Source organism: Rattus rattus, chromosome 1 (genome assembly GCF_011064425.1).
Source record: "Rattus rattus isolate New Zealand chromosome 1, Rrattus_CSIRO_v1, whole genome shotgun sequence".
In the NCBI taxonomy this organism is placed as follows: Eukaryota; Metazoa; Chordata; class Mammalia; order Rodentia; family Muridae; genus Rattus; species Rattus rattus.
In genome coordinates this window covers 58,961,017-58,983,326 of record NC_046154.1, presented here as the reverse complement: position 1 = coordinate 58,983,326, position 22,310 = coordinate 58,961,017, and the positions used below count along the sequence as shown (strand labels likewise).

The 22,310-nt window shown below is 41.5% G+C and overlaps 2 protein-coding genes and 1 pseudogene across 1 annotated transcript in view; all 3 read left to right on the top strand.

The window, feature by feature from the left end:
* Positions 1 to 4,764, top strand: part of LOC116885426 — an 82,279-nt pseudogene extending 77,515 nt beyond the window's left edge.
* LOC116900171 (cytochrome P450 2J3) overlaps positions 1 to 22,310 on the top strand; it is a 326,660-nt gene that overhangs the window by 234,250 nt on the left and 70,100 nt on the right.
* Positions 13,576 to 22,310, top strand: part of LOC116900216 (cytochrome P450 2J3-like) — a 38,032-nt gene continuing 29,297 nt past the window's right edge. The window contains exons 1-2 of the mRNA XM_032901972.1: positions 13,576 to 14,012; positions 20,990 to 21,152. Of these exons, the coding sequence (XP_032757863.1) occupies positions 13,803 to 14,012; positions 20,990 to 21,152 (373 nt within the window). The 5' untranslated portion in view covers positions 13,576 to 13,802. The remainder of the gene's footprint in view (positions 14,013 to 20,989; positions 21,153 to 22,310) is intronic.

Below are 22,310 nucleotides of genomic sequence, written 5' to 3'. Positions count from 1 at the left end.
TGCCACCCTGCAGTGAGTTTGTGCTACTGAAAGAGGCAGAGTTGGGGTCAATCTAAGGCCAGTGGGAAAATCCAACAACAAACCTCTGAGCACAAGGGCCCTACCAGGAAGAAAGAAAGCTGGTTTAGTTCCTGGAACAGCTGCAAACCAAACTATCGCCCAAAGCTACTTGTGACTCCCAACCAAAAGTTCTTAACGGAACACTGAGTTGATTTGAAAGTGGTTTTGCTCCACCAAATGTGCATTGTACCCTGCCTAGATATCACTGTGCAAATTCTGCCCCAGTTGTTTGCAAGGTATATACCTCCCTGTTAGAGTCTGCTCAGGGTTGTCTCTCCCTTGAAATGAGATGACCCAAACATATTGAGATGATTAAACTCCTCTTGCTTTTGCATTGATCACAGCCTCCATAGGTCTCATTCAGGGAGTCCTGGAAGAGGTTCAATTTTCACCTCACACTACATTGCTTTGGCTCTCAGAGGATTGCACATGCACAGCTAGCCAGGAGCTATCTTTCGATCCAAGACACACACACACACACACACACACACACACACACACACACACACACACACACTAGCTTATTTTTAAAATTCCTTAACTACCTCAAACCTTCTGCACTCCTAAACCTTCCCCTGCTACCCTAGGCCCAGGGAAATGGCCAATGGCCACTTATCTGAATTCTTACATAGCTCTTTGTCTCCTTGTCCTGCGTTCTCCTCATCCATCTCCTGGTGATCCTTTGCCTCCTCCCCTCTGTATCCTCTTCAACACAACTCTAAGGGTCCCACCCTGTTTCCCTTTGCCCAGTCATTGGCTACTCAGGTTTGCTATGAAGTAGAGAGAAGACATGAGAAGGTGGCTAAACTACTCCCTAAAAGGGAAATATCAAATAACAGCTAGACTGTATTTGTTTAAGTGGATTGGGTGGGCTCTGTCCTACAGAATAACTCTAGGAACAAGTAAGTCATTTGTCTTTTAAGGTTTTCAGCATGCTTTTAAAAACCTAGTTAGAGACTTGTGTTCTCCAAATTGATAATAAGTTTGGTGATATAGTGGTGACCCACTTTCTTGTGTTTTCTAGCCAGCCAATTACAAATAAATACTGGGGCTTAAATGTTTCTGAATATTACCGTTATTTGTTTCTATGCTTTGCACACATATTTACAAATAATTTTGCAGTTCCTTAGTCCCATAAACATGTACTGAGCATGTGTTCCATGAAAAACACACACATGAAAGTAGTAGGTTAAAGATGAGGCAGAGCCTCCCCCTTGGAGCATGTGAGCCACTGCAGCCTGTCAAGCTGGAAACAGTTGAGAATGCAGACCTTGCCAGATGTGGTGCAACTGCAGCTCAATATCGACCAGATTTTCTCACATTGATGCTTAGATTTCCTAACATTGCCTCCAGAAGGTGACTAAATGCTACATAGAAACAACACTGGCAAACTCTTGGCTGCTCTGGGAGTTCCTGGCTGGAACAGCTTCTGTTCTCTTTGCCTTTCCCTGTACCTTCTGAGGCATCTTTGTGGACCTTTCACAATTCACTTTAATAGAAAAGATGGCAGAATATAGGACATATGTCTCATCTTCTTACCCACAAAACAGTTGAAAATTTTAATTATAGCTCAAAATCCCTGCTATCTATTTCATTTATTCTAATTATTCTTAGTTATTGCGTCAGCTCCTGAAAGTCTAGAACAATGACTCTTTTTACTTTCCACCTAAGTGATTTATGTGTTTTTCCTAAGAACACAATGAAAAGAATATATTCCCACAACTTCCATTGGATCGTTATCCTCTAGACCAAGTTAAACCTATATGCATGCAATCTCTTCACATTGCAAAATCTTTTCCTCATAGAGGAGTCATGCATCATCCCTTTAATTCTCCTTCTACCCACACCAGATGTTAAATAACCGCAGTGACACACAGAGCTTCAGGAGGGCTATTCCGGGTTTTAGTGAAAGGGAAAATGATCAAGTAGCCTTCAGCACACACTATGTTGGTCAAATTTTCCTCACTGAAACCATATCTGAAATGAGCAACTTTGTAAGAAGAAGTTTTCTTTGACTCTTGGTGTCAGACATCTCAGTCTGAAGACAACTAACTGGCCAACAGGCCTGTGTCTAAAGTGACACAGAGAGTTTATTAGATGTGTTTGGCTAAAGAATATGGTCACCTCATGGCAGCCAGAAAGCAAGGAAAGGACGCTACTAGTTTGTAACTATCCCATTAGTGACACTGCTCAAGTTAGGCACACATTTACTCAATTTTCTACTTCTCAATAGTGGAACTGAATTGTTTACCGTTCTACTGATGTGAGCCGATGCCATGACCCAGGCAATTCTTATAAAAGAAAGCACTTAAATGAGGCTTGATTCCAAATTCAAAGAAGTAGTCCATGTTCATTATGGCAAGAAACAGTTGGGCATGGCACTGGAACATTAGTTGAGAGCTTTATTTCCTGAATAATAGGCAGAGAGAGGGGAGGAGGAGGAGGAGGAGGGAGGAGGAGGAGGAGGAGGAGGAGGAGGAGGAGGAGGAGGAGGAGGAGGAGGAGGAGGAGGAGAGGGTTGTGTGTGTTGTGGGTTGGGGGGAACAATGGTGTAGCTTTTGAAACCTCAAAGTCCACTTCCAGTGACACACCTCTTCCAACAAAACCATACCTCCTAATTCTTCTCAGGACCATTTCATTCCCTGTTTACTAGTCATTCAAATCTATGAGTCTATGGGGGCCATTCTCACTCAAATCGCCATGATAAATTCAAGACCACCATTACACAGGCCAAGCTTTAAATCACATGCTCCATATTGAATCACCTGCCCAGCCAAGCTCAGGAAGAAAAAGACTGTTTCACATCATTGCCAAATGAGAAAGACTTAGCTTCGTGACAAGGAGAGGTTTCATGAAAGTCACAGGTCACGTTGCTAACTCTGGGTACTAACTTTGCATGTTATGGTATGTGAATTAATTCAGGATAATCTTTGGAATATTCTAAATTGCTAGCCATATTATTCATGACAGGTAGCAGTAGCATGAACAGATTAGGGATAAACAAAACACAATAACAAAAATTACAGATGTAACATAAAATACTGGAATCATAGTAATGCATTTACAATTCATCTCTTCAGGTCTGCTCCATGCTATTTTCTCAACAATCTATATTAAAAAATAATAAAGTGGAAACATTCGTCTATCAGAAAATTCTATAACGTTTAATATAACTGAAAACCAATGCAGTTTCTTAACATTCACTTGCTGAGGAGGAAATATGCTATCTTTCCTGCTAACTTGTCCTTGTTGGGAACCCCATGAGGACAGTGGGAAAGAAGTTCAAATATTAACAATAGTTTTATATAATTTAAAATAAATTTTGCTTGTTAATTTTATTTTCAAGGTGTCTGTGTGTGTGTGTATGTGTGTGTGTGTGTGTGTGTGTGTGTGTGTGTGTGTGTGTGTGTGTGTATTGAGAAGAGGATAATTTTCAGGGATTGGTTTCCTCCTCTACCATGTGGATCCCTGACATCAAACTTCAGTTGTTAGGTTTGGTGGCAGGTACCTTTACCTACAGTGCCATCTCAGCAGTCCAATAATTTTATTTTAATGCTGATCTTTTTCATAGTCTTTATAAATTACTATTTTGAAATCTTTCATTTCTTTTCAGTCAAAAATGTATTATTTTGGAAGAAATAAAGCACTTCCTGGCAAAATGGCATCACAAACGGTAAATTGTTTGCCTTTGAAGCATTGAACACAATTTGGTCTCCAGAATTCACATTAAAATCTTGGAGCATGATGCCTTGTGCTCATAATCCTTGTACTTGAGAGTCTCTTGGGACTCAGTGGCCATGCCAACTTGACGTGTCTCAAAGAGTTAACAGCCTATGAAAAACATGAGAGGTATAACACTCAAGAATCAACACCCTTGTGTGTCCTCTAGAATCTACATTCATGTGCAGACACGAGTACCCATGATGAGCACACATATTCCCAAGCACACATCCATACAAAAAGGGAATTGAGGGTGGGTTAGAGAATGATGGAGTGATTCAGTGCTGTTTGGATACTTGATGAAGTTATTCCCTGAGGAAGAGAACAGTGGAGCACAAGGGCTGTCCTTGATTATGATAGGTTATCTACATGAATCCATATATTCAATAGAGAGTCTCATGAGAAGAAGGTATAGAAATGGATATAGGCACAAATACATGTGTTTCTACAAACACATTCATAACTACTCAGTGTGCATATGTTTATGGTGTGAGGTGTCCTAAGGCAAAGGCTCCCAGACTTATGAAAATGCATCATGCCAAGGTTTTACATTCTATACATTATTAAATTCAAAGAACCAGGATACCCGGGAAATTCTCTATGGTGGCAAACAAAAACACATGTCTGAGACATTGTTATTCAAAAGGTCAGGAAATACCACTTTGAATCTGGCTCTAATAACTAAATCAAAATGCCATCATAAACAACTGGACACAAAGCCCTGGGTCAACTCATGATTTGAAGTAAGAATTGGCAAAACCAGTTCATGATGCACCAAAGCCACCTGAGAAAGTGACTTATTTTTGTCCCTCTCTTTTGCCCTGAAGAACAACTGGTGAGGTCTGGCTGTTCATTTTCTTCACTTCTCTTATGCAAAAATTTACCTTCAAGCCCCCAATCAGTGAGAAGCTGATCCTGAAGTTCAGAATGGGCCTCATCCTTTCCCCAGTCTGCCACTGAATTTGTGTTGTCCCTAGACAGTGATGCTGGGAAAGAAAAAAGAGAACATAAAAAATATGTGTGTATGCCTGTGGGACAGTGAAAGGCACCCTGGCTCCCCGTTGAGGAGACTTGAACCCCAGAGACAATGAAAGGACGGTAGGCATTTCACCTCACTCCCAGGAAACCAGGCCAGTCCATAGCTTTCCATAGATTTGTGAACTGCAGTCACATAAGGGCAATGCCCCAACCCTTTTATAGGTAGAGGATGTGAGAACAGGTTGAGTAGGCTCCAGACAGATCTCCATTATAATGAGGAACCTAAAGGCCTGGAGGCTTAGCCAATGAAGCTTCCCTTCCCACACACTCCTCCCTGCAAAAGGTATTTAATCTCAGGCCCACTCTGAGAAATGGGGTATGGTTTTACTCATCCACTTTCCACCATGAAAATAAACACCTTGAAAACATGGAATGCCTCTTTTCATGGGGCCCACCATGGGGAGCCACAGAGAAGGCCTTCACCTACAGAGCTGCTGTCAAAACTCCTGAAGAAAGCCTCCCTGAGTTCCCAGCCAAGACAGCCACAGCCACCAAGCCTACAATCAAGCTAAGGACTACTCCCTGCCTGACCAGTCGGAGCTTCTCCTCGTTCCCCTCAGCCCCTGGCTAGATCCAGCCCCGCGGGCCTCCACTCTGTTCTCAGCTCTTCTGTGGCATCCCAGCAGCCCTGGATGCCCAAGAGTCCTCCTTGCAGGTCCTGGACCCCTGAGCCAGCTCAGGCTGTGTCCTTCTCCCAGACCATGCTTTCCCAGCCAGAGCAGTAGAGCAGTGTCCCTTGGCTCCCCACAGCCTGATACCTGCCCTGCAGCAGAGGGGAATAAACAAGGTCAACTTCATGCGTCCACCCTTCCCGAGCAACCCGAGCCCTGTGGTGGAGTGGACGCAGGACCCCATTAATCGTGCATATGCTCTAAACATTCTGAGCCTTGCTCACATGAGAAAAGAATCAAGGGGATTCAAGAAATATTGAAGAAATTGGGCTAAGAAATTGAATCAAATTTCTGGATTCCTGGACCATTAATTTGGCAGTGGGCAAATCATTTATGAGCTCAATGGCATACCTTTTCATCTAAAAGTTTCAAAGAGAATGGTGGTTCCTCCTATAAGAAAACCAATTAAATTGAATTAAAATAAATTAAAAACTAAATTTTAATTATTAGTTAAACTTAAACTTGCTAAGTGCATCATGAGTCACATCTCAAGTGGTGTGTAGATAGGTTGCCTCTTTCTCTTTTCATGCATGTGTATTTGTTTCTGGCCCAGTGATACGTTAGCCTATAGTGGTACAGCGAGAATAAGAATCAGAACTGAATTTCTGAGTGCATCCACAAAAGCAGGCCATGTAACCTCTCCCATATAACAGATCTGTCACTAACTTACATAGTTCTATTCCAAGTAGTCTTAGAAACCAGCAGACCAGGGATGTTTCCATCCTTACAGGCAGGCAAAGGAAGTGGTATAAAATCAGTTCCCTTTTTATTTTATTTTTTATTGGTTCTTTATGAATTTCACATCATGCACCTCAATTCTATTCATCTCCCCCTCACATTGTACCTACCCTCCACCTTTGCAACCTATCCACCAACACAGAACAAAAAATCTCATTGTGAAATTGTATCAGAGTGTGTCCCACAGTGTACACTTTTATCCACATATCTTTGCTCACACATGTCTCTTGCAATGAGTCATTGGTCTAGTAGGAGGCCTCTGACTTCTACTACACTAGCAATACTAGAACCTCAATGGATCTGTTCTCAGATATCCTGTTGTTGCCCTGTGTCATTGGGACACTGTTGATTTGGACTTGTAGGTCCTGCACTTTTACACAATACAGCAGTTCATTGATCGGGTAGAAATGTCCAATTCAAAGCACTGGATGTGAGCGTGCGAAATATCTGAGATGGTCAACCCATCAGCTGTCCTGTCCCCACACCACTGGATTATGATCTCTTGCCCTGCCTAGGCTGGCCCATCTACTGTTGCAGCCAGTAAGAGGCATAGGAGCTCACGACCTCTGGGCTTGCCCATCTTTGTCTACACCATCAAGTTCAGCTCTACTTGTGCTTCTCAGCAGAAGTACAGTGCCATGTTTCCAAGTACAACAGCAGAAAAGAGATTGTACTAGCTCTCCTGCTCTCTCTGGCCTGTCACATCAGCAAACTCAACAACCAGAGCCAGCTCTACCCCATTGTATAGGCTAGGTACACAGTCTGGTCTCCTAAGTTTGACCCTAGTTGAGACACCTAGCAGTGAGTGATATTGAGCCTGAAGAAGGCAACTCTCATAACCAGGAAGGACTCATAACCAGTGAAGGCGTGGAGACACCAACTCACCCACAAAACATTCAACCCGAAATTTGTCCTGTCTACAAGATGTGCAGGGATGAAAATGCAGCCGAAATTGGGTAGAAGGCCAACTACTAGCCCAGCTTGAGGCCTATCTCAATGAAGGTCAACCTATGAGACATTTTTTTTTTACTGATTCACTTTACATCCTGCTCACTGAACCCCTCCTAGTCACCTTCCACACACAACCCTTCCCCTATCCCCTGCTCCCCTTCTCCTCTGAGTGGTTGGAGAGCCCCCTGGATATCATTCTATCTTGGCACAAGTCTCTGTGAGGCTAGGTGCTTCCTTTCTCACTGAGGCAAGACAAAGCAGCCTGGCTAGAAGAAAATATCCCACAGACGAGCAACAGTGTTGGGGATAGCCCTGTTCCAGTTGTTTGGAACCCATATGAAGAGCAAGCTGACATCTGCTACACACGTGTAGGGAGGCCTAGGGTCAGCATGCATATGTTCTTTGGTTGGTGGTTCAGACCTTGAGATACACATGGGTCCAGTTTAGTTGCTTTTTGGTCTTCCTGTGGAGTTCCTAACCCTTTGGGGGCCTGAAATTCTTTCTTAAGGGTCCCCAAGCTCCATCCACTGTTAGGCTATTGGTATCTGTATTTGTCTGGGTCAGCTCCTGAATAAATCCTCTCAAAGGACAACATGCTCTTGTCTTCAAGCATAACAGAATATTATTAATAGTGTTAGGAAATAGTGCTTGCCCATGGAATGGGCCTAACATTGACAAGCTATTGGTTGGCCATTCCCTCCTCTGTGCCTCCATTTCTTGTAGACAGTATAAATTTTGGGTGGAAAGTTTTGGGGGTGAATTGGCATCTCTATCACTTCACTGAAGTTCCTGCCTGGCTACAAGAGGTGGCCTCTTCAGTTTGCATATGCCCAATGCAGTGGGTCACAGCTAGTGATACTCTGCTATGCTTGCAGACAAGAGATTAGCATAACTGTCCTCTGAGAGGCATATCCACAAGCAGATAGAACAGATAGAGTGACTTACAGCCAAACATTAGGCGGAGCTCAGAGTGTCTGTGGAAGGATGGGAGGAAAGATTGAGGGAACAGGCAGCACAAGAAAACCTACAAAATCAACTAACCTATGTAAGGACCATGGTCACATGATCTCCATGTGGATCCCCTAACAATTGGTGCAGAGGCTTACTCTGACTCTGTTGCCTCACTTTGGATCCTTTTCCACTAACTGGGATTCCTTATCTGACATCAGTAGGAGAGGATGTACCAACTGTGATTTGATGTGCCAGGGCAGGCTGATACCCATTTAGGGTGACCTTCCCTTCCCCAAAGAGAAGAATATAGGGGCAGATGGAATGTGGTTCTAGGAGGAGAAGATGGGGCTGCAATCAAGGTATAACATGAATAGGTTAATAAAAAAGAAAAATTAGTAAAAACAAAAGAAAGAAACAAGGAAGGAAGAAAGTAGAAAGGAAGCAAGGAAGGAAGTTGAAAAGTTGCCCATATAATCCATTTGATTAACAGGACTTGGTAAGGAAAAATAAAGCTTAATTCATCCCTACTGTGTTATCATGTGAAGTCTATATAGAGCCAAAAGAAACATTATTCACCTTAGATTCAGGGGATACCTATAGACCACAGAAAATATACCCAAATGGATGAACAACTAAATGGCTTGGAGACACTTACAAGAGCATGGATGAGTCAATGGTAGCTTTCACCAAGAAGATTCCTGATTGATTTTTCAGGAAGCTGAACAAATGAACAGTCTCCTTCCTATTGTATGATCTACCACCTGTGTAATTTCAGTGAGGAGACTTTCCAAACTCATAGACAAGTCCTTTCTCTTCATGAGCCAATGTCCACAGGTTCTATGCATCAAAGATATCAAACAGGTGTTAATAGCTTCTCTGTTGGTCACAGCAATGATCCTGTGATCCTAGAGGGAACACAGAATCAACAGTTGACTCCAAATGTCTGGAATCACTCCTTTTTGTGATTTTAGAGGGTGTTCTTCAGATGTGTAATTATTTTAATATAACACTGTACAAACCGTAATCATTTAATATTCTTGGCATTCCTTCTTAGCACTCAATTGATCGTGGTAACTTGCAGTTTAATAGGTATACAAGCACATAACTCCATAAAGTAATTCTTTCTGCCCAGACAAGTTGTCATAGTGACTGCTTTTCAGGTGGGTTGGGCATGGCTTCTGCAAACTCTTATTCCTATCCATATATCACCCTTTCTTAACATCTGCCCACTGCAGCCTTTCCCAATCACTGACTCATCAGTAGTGCTCTTGATCCATGCAGCACTCTTATTTTGCCTCTCTAGTCTTCCCCCTACTGCTTGACATCAGCAAATCTGCCCATCTTTAAGCCTTATTAATCCATCAGACATTGCTCTGTTGAGATGGCTTTGTGTTGGCTGAGCTCACATCCTTCTCACAGAATGTCGGGCAATACAATGCCCTCTGGTGAAAGGCCCCTCGATAATCACTACCACACCTGAAGTTTGAAACCTGTTTTCCAATGGTGATTGGAATTCTGAAGAGTCTGCACAGTCATCTCACCAAATGAAGGAGATCCATGTCCCTATTATTCAAAAGAGAAGATAGTCATGCATGAAGAGATGGCACAGCAGGCAAGAGCACTTGTTCTTGGTGACAACCCAATACCGACATGGTAGCACACGACTGTTTATAACCCTAGTTCCAGAGGACTCATCACTCTCTCATGACATTTGAGGGCACAACAGACACATGTGGTACACAGACATACAAGCAAGCAAACCACTTATGGACATAAAATAAATGTATTTGAAACTATTGATAGGTGGAGAAAAGGAAAGGGGGAGGTGGAAAGGGAAGTTAGAAGGCTCCCACACTCAAAGAAACCCAAAGCAAAAATGTGTCTAAGGTATCAAGTGAGCCTTATTCAGGAGCAATTAGAGAATGCATCCTCATATTGATCTGAACTCTAATCCTAACACATCCTAGTTCATTGTATCTGCCATTTAGTGAAGGATTCTTTGGCAGTAAACCACCAAAATGAAACACAATCCCTTGCTAAACCCCCTTGATGAAAGTGGGGTGACCAAACAAGTGCCACGTTGAGGAATGAGATCTTGTATCACAGAGAATCTTTTAGTCTCAGTAAGTTCCCAGATACAAATAAAAAATGCTCCTTTCTTTCGTCCAATTATGTTTGGATATGCGGCAGTATCCTACAGTGTAGCAACCAGGCTGGGGATTTTTTTTATTTCGTTTTCCTCCATTTATTGAAAATAGATTCCTTTCTTAAACAATGTATCCTGACTTCAGTTTCCTACTATTCTACCCAGTCTCCCACACCTCCTCTCCTATCATGATCCATTGCATTTCTGTCAGTCTTTAGAAAAGAATAGGCATCTCAGAGATAGCAATCAAACTTAACAAAGTAAAATATAATATGACAGAACCAAAATCATTGCATAGAGGGTGAGTAAAGCAAACCAACAGAAGGAAAATCTCAGGAACAGACACAAGAGTCAGAGACACGCTCTTTCACATGCTCAGGAGTCCCATAAGAACATCAAATTGTGCATTTCTATATAGCCTTTCAGGAAGAGTCATGTGACCCTCCCCAATCTCTTCTTCTCTCCCTAACCTCTCTGGGTCACTGGACTGTAGCTTGGTTAATATTTATATAATGGCTAATATCCAGATAAAAGTGGGTACATACCATTTTATTTTTCTGGATATGGATTACCTCAGTCAAGGTGACTTTTCTAGTTCCATCCATTTCTCTGAAAATTTCATGATGCTGTTTTTAAAGAGCTTATTCATAATCTGTTATGTAAATAGGGCACGTTTTATTCATCCAATTTTCACTTGAGAAACATCTAATTCGTTTAAAATATGTGGCTATTATGAATATAGCTGCAGTGAACATGGTTGAGTAAGTGTTCCTATGATTTGGTGTATGATCAAGAGTGCTATACTTTGGTATTGAGTCAGATTGATCCTATTATTCTGAGGAACCTCCATACTAATGGCCTTAGAGACTGAGCAAGTTTGCACTCCCAGGAAATATGCATAAGTGTTTCCTTTGTTCCACATCTTTGCCAGCACTGCTATCATGGATATTATTGATCTCGGCTATTGTGACAGGTATAAGGTTGAATCTCAAAGTAATTTTGGTTTGTATTTCCCTGATGGATAAGGGCGCTGAACATTTTCTTTAGGTGCTTCTCAGCCATTTCTGTTTCCTCCATTGAGACTTCTATGTTAAAATCTGTACTCCGTTTTAGCTAGACTCTTTGGCACTTTAACATGTAGTTTATTAAGATTTTTGTGTATTTTGGGTATCAGCCCTCTGTCAGATGTGGGGTGGATAGAAATCTTTTCCCATTATATAGGCTGCAGCTGATGGTTTCTTATTTGGTAAATTTGTATTGCTTTACTAATACCCACATATATTTATGGCATCTCTCTAAATGGGAAACCTAATGATAAGAATCACTTTTACTACTTGTTAAGTGTGGATACACCTGGCCTTTGAAATTGACCTTCATAATAATATATTAATTTTATGATTATGTGTCAATACTATATATTTTATCACTATATTAAGTAGAGTAATGCATTATGTCATATTACTGTATTATAGTTAAGAGCATGAGAAGTTGCAGGGCATTCTCACTCAGAGTACATATTCTAGCCTGGATGGATGTGGGGAAAGGAGACTGTAACCTCACAAATAAATTGGCATTAGTGTTCCCAATTTGAGAATGCATACTAAAAAGAAGAGTTTCAAAACATATACACCTCTAAACGCCTTTTCTCCGCTTTGTAACTGCAGAACAAAGAAATAGGGAGGGATTTATGTCAAAAACGTCCCAGTGCTGCCTGTTCTCTGTCATGTAGCAGGTGCTACGGACTGCAAATCTGACCACCAACACCCTGCCCCATCCTCCCCAAATAATCTCCTCTGAGAAGCTGCTGTTCAAGAATTTGAGACCAGCAGTCTGGTCAGCTCAGCACTGGGGAAGCAGAGGCATTGGATCTGTGTGAGTTGAGGCTTGCCTTGTCAGCACAGTAGTTCAGGGCTAATGACAGCTACTTAGTGAGAAACAAACCAATCCGTCAATCAATCAGCCAACCAGGGAGACCACCTGCTTAGCCCTGCAGCCTCTCTCTTCTCACAGATCTCACAAAGGGGCTGATTGTCCCCCCTCCTCTGTTGCCAGTGACCACTGACTGTAAACATAATCAAACTTTTTTTTTCTCCAACTTTATTAACTTGGGTATTTCTTATTTACATTTCAATTGTTATTCCCTTTCCCGGTTTCCAGGCCAACATCCCACTAACCCCTCCCCTTTTCTATGGGTGTTCCCCTCCACATCCTCCCCCCATTGCCGCCCTCCCCCCAACAATCACGTTCACTGTGGGTCCAGCCTTGGCAGGACCAAGTGCTTCCCCTTCCACTGGTGCTCTTACTAGGATATTCATTGCTACCTATGAGGTTGGAGTCCAGGGTCAGTCCATGTATAGTCTTTGGGTAGTAGCTTAGTCCCTGGAAACTCTGGTTGGTTGGCATTGTTGTTCATATGGGGTCTCAAGCCCCTTCAAGCTCTTTCAGTCCTTTCTCTGATAAACAAACTTTTTGTCTAGCCTCCTGCTGTGTGACCTCCAATCAACTCAGAAACCTTAAGAATAGACTTCACTCTTAGGTAGTATCTAGAACTCTCTCTTCAGAACCTTGGCATGCTATCAGTGGTACTGAAAATTTTCCCGGAGTAACTCTATTCTGAAGAATAACCTTAGGACTATACCTCTTTTTCTCAGTCCCTAAAATCTAACAAACTAACACACACACACACACACACACACACACACACACACACACACACACACACTTATTTTTGTTTTAATTTTTTTTCTTGTTTAAAGGAGAAAGCACATGAAGTCAGGTGGGTGGGTAAGAAGATGGGTAGGATCTGGGAGGGGTCGGATTAGGAGAAAGCATTGACCAAAATATACTGTCTACAATTCTCAGAGAAGCAAAACATTTTAAATATTTGAAAAGGTTTATGAAAAGGAAATTCAAAAAGGAAAAGAAGCGGGGGGAGGGGGCGCTTAGTGTTAGAGGCATGTGTCATGCTATCAGAACCAAAAAGTGCTGGGTGTCACTGCCCATGGTAATCTTACCTCTCAGGAAGGTTGCCAGCACTGGGGAAAGTTTGTTTACAAACCAGAAGCCTTCTGGGATATAAAGCACGATTCCCGGAATCATAGGAAAGCTTAGAAGAAAAGAATTTCTGAAAAAGCAACCCTACCTAACCCGGTCTTTTAAGCACTTTTTGGTGAGTGCTGGGATTACCTTGCCTGGCACACAGGGGTGGAAGCAAAATACCTGCAGGTGGGGCGACTCGGGGGAAGGGATAGAGTGGAGCACACCAAGGGAAAGCTTGTGAGGGCGGGGCCTGGAGAAGATTGGGTAAAGTGCACTGAGTTGCAGAGGGCTCTGTGGAAGCCTCCAGGGACACTCAGTGCTGATGAAGTGGGTAAAGCCTTACAGGCAGGACAGGGAGAAGGGGAGTGGCTAAAACAGTGAACAAAGCAGTGGACAGGAGTTGTGGTAGGGCAGAGAGAAGCAAGGTCCTCAGGGAACAGCGTTGAACTTAGCAGAGGGGTTGTCAGGGAACCAGCCCGGACCTCACCATGCTTTCTACTGAGGACACTCTGGAGGCTGCCATCCGGGCACTGCTTCATTTCAGAACTCTATTGCTCGCTGCTGTCACCTTCCTGTTCTTGGCTAACTACCTCAAAACCCGGCGTCCCAAGAACTACCCTCCAGGACCCTGGCGCCTGCCTTTTGTGGGCAACTTGTTCCAGTTGGATGTGAAGCAGCCACATGTAGTGATTCAGAAGGTAAGAAAGGGTAAGGGTGTCTTGCTGTGACATGACCCAAGGCTGAGCTGTAGAAACAGGGATCCTGGCATTGGAGCCAGCAGGCTATGACTGGAGGCTGATGCTAGCTGCCTGTGCACCCAGCCAGGAGATCTAGTTTGTAATCTGAGCCCCATTTAAGAAAGACTATGTTTTGATGCCAAAAAGTTGATTTCATTATCTTTGGAAGAAAGAAATCTATTGTTATTCCATTACGGTCTGACGGCACACTATGTATGAATTCAGTTTGTTTCAGTATGTCAAGTGGATGGATGACATTTCTATATCATTTTGATATAGATTCTGCTTCTTTAAGAAGTGTGGATTGTAAAAAAGGACTAATGAATAAAAATAAATAAATTTAAAAGAAAGAAATGTGTAAGCAAGTGCCCCCAAGATTACTATGCTAAGCCTTCATAAGCATTCATCCAGGGAAAAAAGTATATACTTTCCCTTTGATCGCAACTTTGTATAATATCAGTTCTCGCTTATTGATACTTGTTTATTCTACACCCTTGCTGACTGCTTGCCTCCTGACTTCATCGACTACAATGGAAAGTGTGCTGAAGTACCAAGCTGTATTGGGAGTTTGCCTGTTTGTCTTCAGCTCTCCCTCCCCCCTTCCTCTTCCTCTTCCTCCCTTCCTCCCTCCCTCCCTGTGTGTATACAGGATTAAAATCAGCAGATTTTTTTGCAATGGCCGTCCCTATTTACATGTAATAATTTCCTATGCCTACACAGAGTATACTCATGCCACGTTATTTTTGAATTTTTTTATTATTATTTCTACTTCCTAGTCTTACCATTAGCTGAGGAAAGCAGATCATTTGGTGTACTTACTGTTAGAGGAGGATTTTTCTTCTTGACTATATTGCTTTCTCTTTGTATTCCTGTTTCTTTATTCTTCTATTATCCCTTCCCAGTGTGTTTCTTGGACACTTGACTAGCATTTGCTTTTTTTTTTTACTCCTCTTCATTCTTTTATTACACCTCTTTCATTGTCCTTCTACCAGATGCTCTGTGCTATGCAATAGGCACATGCAGCTGATGAGATTTTGTTATCGCCATTTTCCACAGGAGACAAAGTGACTACAAGCATGGAGAACCCCTGTTTCCCCTCTATGCTACAGCTGTCTCAGGTGTAGTCTCCACACACACTGAGAACCACGTTAGACACTAACCTACTCTTCAGTGTCCCGTGCAGCTGGAAGTGGAAGGCAGAAGAGCCTGCCATCTTTGGCCCTTACTCATCCCCCATTGCTCTGCCTTTCTTCTGACCTTTCATGTTTCCAGTTTCCTTTCTGACCTCAAGCACTTCTTTTCTCCATTCCTTCAGAGGAGGCGGTGGCAGAAGAACACTTCTTGGCTTTCCTAACCTCAGAATGCTCATACCCACTCCCACACTCTTTCCCCTGATTGTACAATACTAGGTTGACTCTCTGTTGCATTTAATGATTTTAGGGCCCACCCTCCCCTTTTCTTTCTGGCACTTCTGGTTTCTCCAGAAGTATTAAGATATTTTCTCTCTGCTTTCAATAGATTTCTCTGGTATTGCAGTTTCCCTGCTGAGGGTAGTTTTGCTTCACTTTGTGCTGTTGGGTTCTTCACAGAAAGTTTGGGGAAAGTTTCCATACTTTTTCAGGAATTTCCTCTTCAGTGCTTTCTTTTTCCTGTTTTTGGCAGACGGCTGGACACAAGCACAGGTGGAGCATCTCTGCTGCCGGCTCCTGCTGTTTATCAGAGCTCTGTGTTCACAGGGTGCACATGCTTCTCGCCCCTGAACTGCCCATGGCTGTGCTCGCATTCTCTGCTGAGCTCTCCTGTGCAAATCTGCACTTAGAACACAGGAGCTTTCTGTGCTCACATTTCCCTTTGCTTCCTCTCTGTATTCTTCATTTCTTTTCTGAGACATGACAATATTTAAAAAAAAATATGACTTTTTTTCTAAAGTCTTTCAATATACTACCCCTAAGGACATCACCTCACAAGGCTTGAGATGTACCAGTTTTAGGATGAGTAATTTTACTTGCAAAGGTAGCCTGTTAGGGATCTGAATATTCATCTTTTTCAATGATAATTCGCAAGTAAATTTTTATCACTAATCGTTGATAGTATGCATCTTGGTTTCCTCAGTGTGTGGGTCCCACAGAAATTCCCCTGAATTCATTCCCACAGTGTGCTGAAAGTGAGGATAACTGCAGACCATCGTAAGGGTCACACTTCACTATAAGGCCATAAAAGTCAAGGAGGTCTTCCTTCCTCTTTACTATGAGAAAGAGACACCCTTATTACCATAGGAGAAGGGTAGAGATCAGAATCCCACCCCGTGCTTCTTTGAAGACTCTTGGTCACAATGCAGCTGTGGAACTCATAGTTCTCAGAGACTCAGCCCAGATGTGACAACAAGGCAGAGTAAGTGACAAGGCTTCACCTATGAACCCCACTCCTGCAACCCATTGAAAATTTGGAGAAGTTTTTATGGTGAACACTATTCCACGGTGTTCAACAAAAAGACATCAGGCAAAAAGGAAGAGATGTTGTCCGGCTAGTCAGCACTTTTTATGGCTTTTGGCTAAAGACTGAAAACTGATTGGAGTTTACCCTCTGTCTGCTGTTGCTGTAATTAAATGTGATTAAGAAATTATTTTACTTGACTCTGAGTTAATTAAAAATGTTGATCTATATCATTCTTTTGCTGTTAGGTTAGGTCTGACCACAGGGCTTAGGTGAAATGCCTAGTGTCACAACCATGGTTCATGATGAAACTGAGACTGGGCTCTTCTTCCCAGTTGAGTTATATTTTATCTATTTATTTTATATTTATGTATTCAGTGATCAATGGCTATAAACAAGTGAAGTAAAATGGTACAGTACTCTTATAATTGTTTGGATCCTTGCCATAGGTAAATAATCCTCACATCTGGTGGGCTTCATTCTGGTTTGCTTCTCTTGCCTCAGGCACACATGTGAGCTGCCATACTAGCATTTTCAGTTAACACTGAGCAAACTTGCTGAGGAAACTAAGGGTCTGGCTTTCAATGTTGTTTACGAGGGAAAGGGCAAACGATGTGATTTGTCTCTACATTCTCTCTGCCCTTCATGCTTATCACTTCCTGGCATAATTAGAGGCTGCTTATTCATGCACTTGTTAAGTGAATAAACATTTATTAAGTACATAAGATGATAGGCATAATGTAAGATAATCAGATAGGATCTAATACCAATTGTGCCATCAGATCAGATCATAATAGGTGGGAAGTTCTGGAGATAGCCATCTGGGAGTATGATGACCTAAATTGGACAGCCATTAAAGGAATATTTAACAAATATCTAGCAGATTGCAACTATAAGTCATTCTAGATGGAGTAGCTGGCAAGAGTTAAAAGATAGTGACAGTGAAGGAGCCATCGTGTTCAGCATGTGGGAACTGCACTTCCCCTCTGCCTCAGTTTCTCTTGTTCCTCTAGTGTACTTTACTGAATTATTGTAAGAACATTTTATTAAATATGTATTTTATTTATATTTATGCATATGTGTTTGTGTGTGTGTGCACGCACACACATGTACCTACAAAGGCCAGAAGTGGGCAATGTTAGATCCTTGGAAATGAATTAACAAGCAGTTGTGAGCTACCAACATGGGTGCTACGAACCAAACTGTGGTCCTCTGCAAGAGCAGGAAGCTATTTTAACCACTGTGCCCTGGAACATGCTTTGCGTAAGACCAAATCCCAATGAGCATTAAGCAGTACATAAATTATATATTCCCATGCATTACTACTTTGTCATTACATAGCACCCCAAATAAAATGACATAAACAAGATTAACACTTTTTTCCTCTCATAATGGGACCAAGATCCAGAGGCTGAATTTCCAAGATGCAAAGGCTGCTTTGTACCACAAGCTCACTTGAGAAGTCCAGTGTCTTCGTATTGCTACTCTCATTCTCAACTAGTTTCATGTGTTTGTACTCTGGGTAGTGGGGAAGGGGGATTGTCAAGCAAGAAACTCTGATGACCTGTGACCCAGAATGCACACATATACCCACCATATACTTCCACCAGCCATACCTAGAACAGCCGGGGAAAGAAATATTTCTCTTTCTTCTAAGCATTCCCTCTACTGAACCTTGTTTCCTTATACTACATTTGGAGATTTCATTTCTATATTAATACCCTGTCTCTATTGCTTTTCTTCAAAATTATGTGTCTTGTTTTAGTCAATTGTTCACTTTTCTTATTCATTATTCTACTTTAGAGCCTATTTTATCCTTTCTGGACTACCTTATATTTATAAAAATAACTTTATTATGTATATTAATATTTTGCCTGCATGTATGCTATGCATTATATGTATGTCTTATGTCCACAGAGACCAGAAAAGGGCACTGGATGTACTGAAACAGGAGTTACAGACAATAGTGAGCATCTATGTAGGTGCAGGAAATAGAACCCAGATCATCTGGAAGAGCAGCCTTACCACTGAGCTATCTTTCCAGCCCTAACCTATATTACTTTTACTGTCTTTCTAAATTATTTTTTCTTGGCTTAATGTTGCACAGTGAAAAGCAGGCCTGCCTTATGGCATATTCTGAGACGCAATCTGAGTCTTAATCCAAATAAAGCAAATACAGACAGAACTGACTCGTTTGAGAATCATAAGGCTAGTGCTGGAGAAGCCAACTGATCTGCTGACCTCTACATGGTTGGTAACAATATATATCAAGTTTAGCGATAACAGTCTGCAAAAGTAGAAATCTGCACAGACAAAGGATTTATAAAAATGGAAAAAGTCATTCATTCATCTCCATACTTAGCCTCTGGATACTTCTCAAGTTCAAGCACCAAATCTGGGTGCTACATATTGCCAGTGAGGAGTCAGTTAGCTTAACCCAGATTTTTAGTTGTGTCTAGAACTTCTTAATTGGGCATTCACACATGAGATTAGAAATTCACTTCATTTTTATGACTGCATTGCTGATATCTCTTAAGACAAAATGTATTTACTTAATGGCTCTGTAGTTATGACCAGAGCACAGCAGTCTAGCCGGAGTTAAATTACATTACTAAGGACAATGGGTAAAGAACAAAAGGAAAACTGAGTCTAGGCTCTGTCTTTAATGTGAGTGTAAGATTCTAAGATGAGACCACACCATTCTGTATGTTTTGACACTGTCCCCATAGGTTCAGGTCTCAGAGTGGTAGGCTAACAGTGCATGAAAATGGAGATGAAGTAGAGACTCCAAGATGCCTGAAGGAGTTGAACTCTTCTGTTAGATAGCACTGTTGCAGTTAAACAAGACACCACCGTTGCAGGTAGACACAAGGCAGAGTTGCGGTCTACATAGTTCTGACTCTTGAACACACAGGCAGGAGAACCTTTGATATTGCTAACACCTCCATTCAAACCAAACCATGCTTTGTGCATTGTGCACTTCATGGACACTCTTGTTCTCTCCCAAATACCTCCTCACGCCTCATACTCATGACTGCTCATCACATGCCGTCTTCCAGTAAACACTAAGGTCCCATGGGTAACTCAACATTTATACATTTGCCTTCAAATCTAACAAAATACCTGGAAACTTCTCTCCTCCAGGAAAAAGCGGGTTTTTCTCAATTGCTTCACTCCTACTTATTTGCCTTGTCATAACAATGAAGAAAACTGTAAATACTGTAGAACGATTATAAAGAGCAAAGTAAGTCACAAAGCTTACTGAGTATCCACTTTGTGGGTGTGGCTGTCTGAGATCAGTAGGTTTTTGTCCTGGCTTTCACAAGGCATTTGTATGCCTGAGCCCATGAACACAGAGCTCATTCAATTCTCAGAGATGCAGAAGTGGCTGAGTGCCTGGAAATAAACAACATGCTTTTCAAAGTGCTGATCTCATTCTTCCCCACAAAACTCTCTGCGGGGGGTTGGGGGGTTTTACTCTTTAATAACTGTGAATCCGAGTCTTAGACGACATCACATACCCCAAGAACCCACTCCTAGTGAACCATAAAGCCTACATGCTTACATCACATGGATCTTCAGAGATGTCTCTACTCAGACCTTCCACCCTTTCCTGCATTTCCATATCTACTAATGATTAAATAGAGAGCATTCTCTTTTCTACACTGATATTGTAATTTTTACTAGGGCTTCCATGCTCGCTAAACAAACTTTTACTAGACTGTTCGACTTCTCTGAGGACTGATACCCTTATTTCTCTACCTTCACTTGATGCCAAGTTAGAGACCTGGCTTTCTCTAAAATACTTCTAGGGAAGCATTGATGCTTCCTCAAATGTTATCGTTGGAAATATAAATAAGAGTTTAAGGAGAAATTTCAAATACTAAAGTAAATTTAGAACTTTGGTGGAGGTTAGATTAAGAGAAGTATACTGAAACCTTCCCATTACACCAAGGTTCCTTTATCAGACACAGGTACACAGGCTTCCCACAGTGTTAGTCTCATTATTAACCATGTATACCTCATGTCTGGAAGACACTGTGTGGATGGTATTGTTCCCAAGGTAAGCAGACACTTGGTTTTGTAAGACATACATGAAAGCTGTACAGCACAAAACACGCCCAGGCCATCTTTAGCCATTGACAGGTCACGTGTGTCTTATACTCTGCCTTCACTGGACCTTAGGATGCTTCATTAGAGATCTTGCTTATTTGTTGACACATATCCTTATATGTGCTTTTAGGAATATGTGATACTCAATTCATACTCACCTATATATCGATGACATTTTTATAAATTCATTTTAATTGAATTTCAATTTAGTTCAGAGAAGGAAAGAAAAGTCTTCAGAAACACTTCTACATTCTGAGGTATATTCATTCATTCATTCATTCATTCATGTTAGCATACATACCTCTAAACACTAGTCTGTTTAAATACATACATGTCTGCCATCCGTTGATACACTACCACAGGCATACTCTAACAATTGAAATGTTTTTCAGTTTGTGAAGAAGTATGGAAACCTAACTAGCCTGGACTTTGGAACTATCCCTTTAGTGGTCATAACTGGACTGCCCTTAATCAAAGAAGCCTTCACTAACATGGAACAAAACTTTTTGAATCGCCCTGTTACACCTATCAGAAAACGTGTCTTTAATAACAATGGTAAGTTTAATTAGCAGCACTGTTGACTTCAGTGGGTTATTTAAAACAAACAGACAAACAAAAACTCCATATGAATTTGGATGGAAAATATGACACCAGCCTGGAAAGGTTCCATGAAGAGCTGGGCAGAGAGAGTAAACAAATGATATGACCAAGAATGAAATAATCAAAAAAAAAAAAAAAGGAAATTGGTGCATATAATATTAAGTTTCTAGTAGAATATAAAGCATGTGTATGGTATGTCAAAGATACCTCCATGTCTATAATTTTATAACACTCCTGTAACAAAACCCTTCATGAAATGTTATCTTAAAAGTTAGCTGTTTATATTTCCCAGATGAGAGCGACCATCAGAGGACTTGAGGGCATCTCCTTCTGAGAGAGTCTTGGAGAAATCATATGTCTTGCAAAATAACCCTAGAAGCATGGATAGGAGGTAACAGCAGCAGCTTCCTCATCCAGATACATGTGCTATTTCTTGCCTTTTCCAACTCCAGCCCTCAGCCTTAAGAAACAGATGAGAGGCTCCTTCCTCCCACTGCTGTTCTTCCTTATAGCTTCTTAAACTGCACCATTAAGGCCCTGCCACACGGGGATCTCTAGCCTTCCAATTAGTCTTAGAATAGACTGGCATGAGTGCATAAAGCAATCATTAAATCAAGTTATAAGCTTGAAAAGTGAAAACAGACTTCAACTCTTTTAACCTATGAAGGATTCACTTTTAGCCATATCCTAATTGCTCCTTGAAACAATCAACCATTAATTGTATATCATTGACTACATGATCTGCTGTGAGAAGCACAGCCATGGTCTTAAGTGATTAATAGTGAGCAAAATAGATAAAAAATAATTCTCACTTTGTAACAGTTAATAAATTGACCAAGATAGTCTGAATCAATTAGCTATCCTGAATAAAATTCCATCATGCTACTGATACAAAATGTATTAAAGGCATCCAAGTTGGCTTAGATTTAAAGGAAAGCTTTTGAATTAATGATATCCCTTTAATAGTATGAAAGGTGCTAGGTAGGGAGAGAATATCCATGATGGGATGGATAAGAAGGCAAGGGTCTTAACAAACTGCAAAGCATCCGGTATGTCAAGTATGCTATCTGAAGACCACATTTAAATGGATGTAACACTGCTGAGATCGGCACT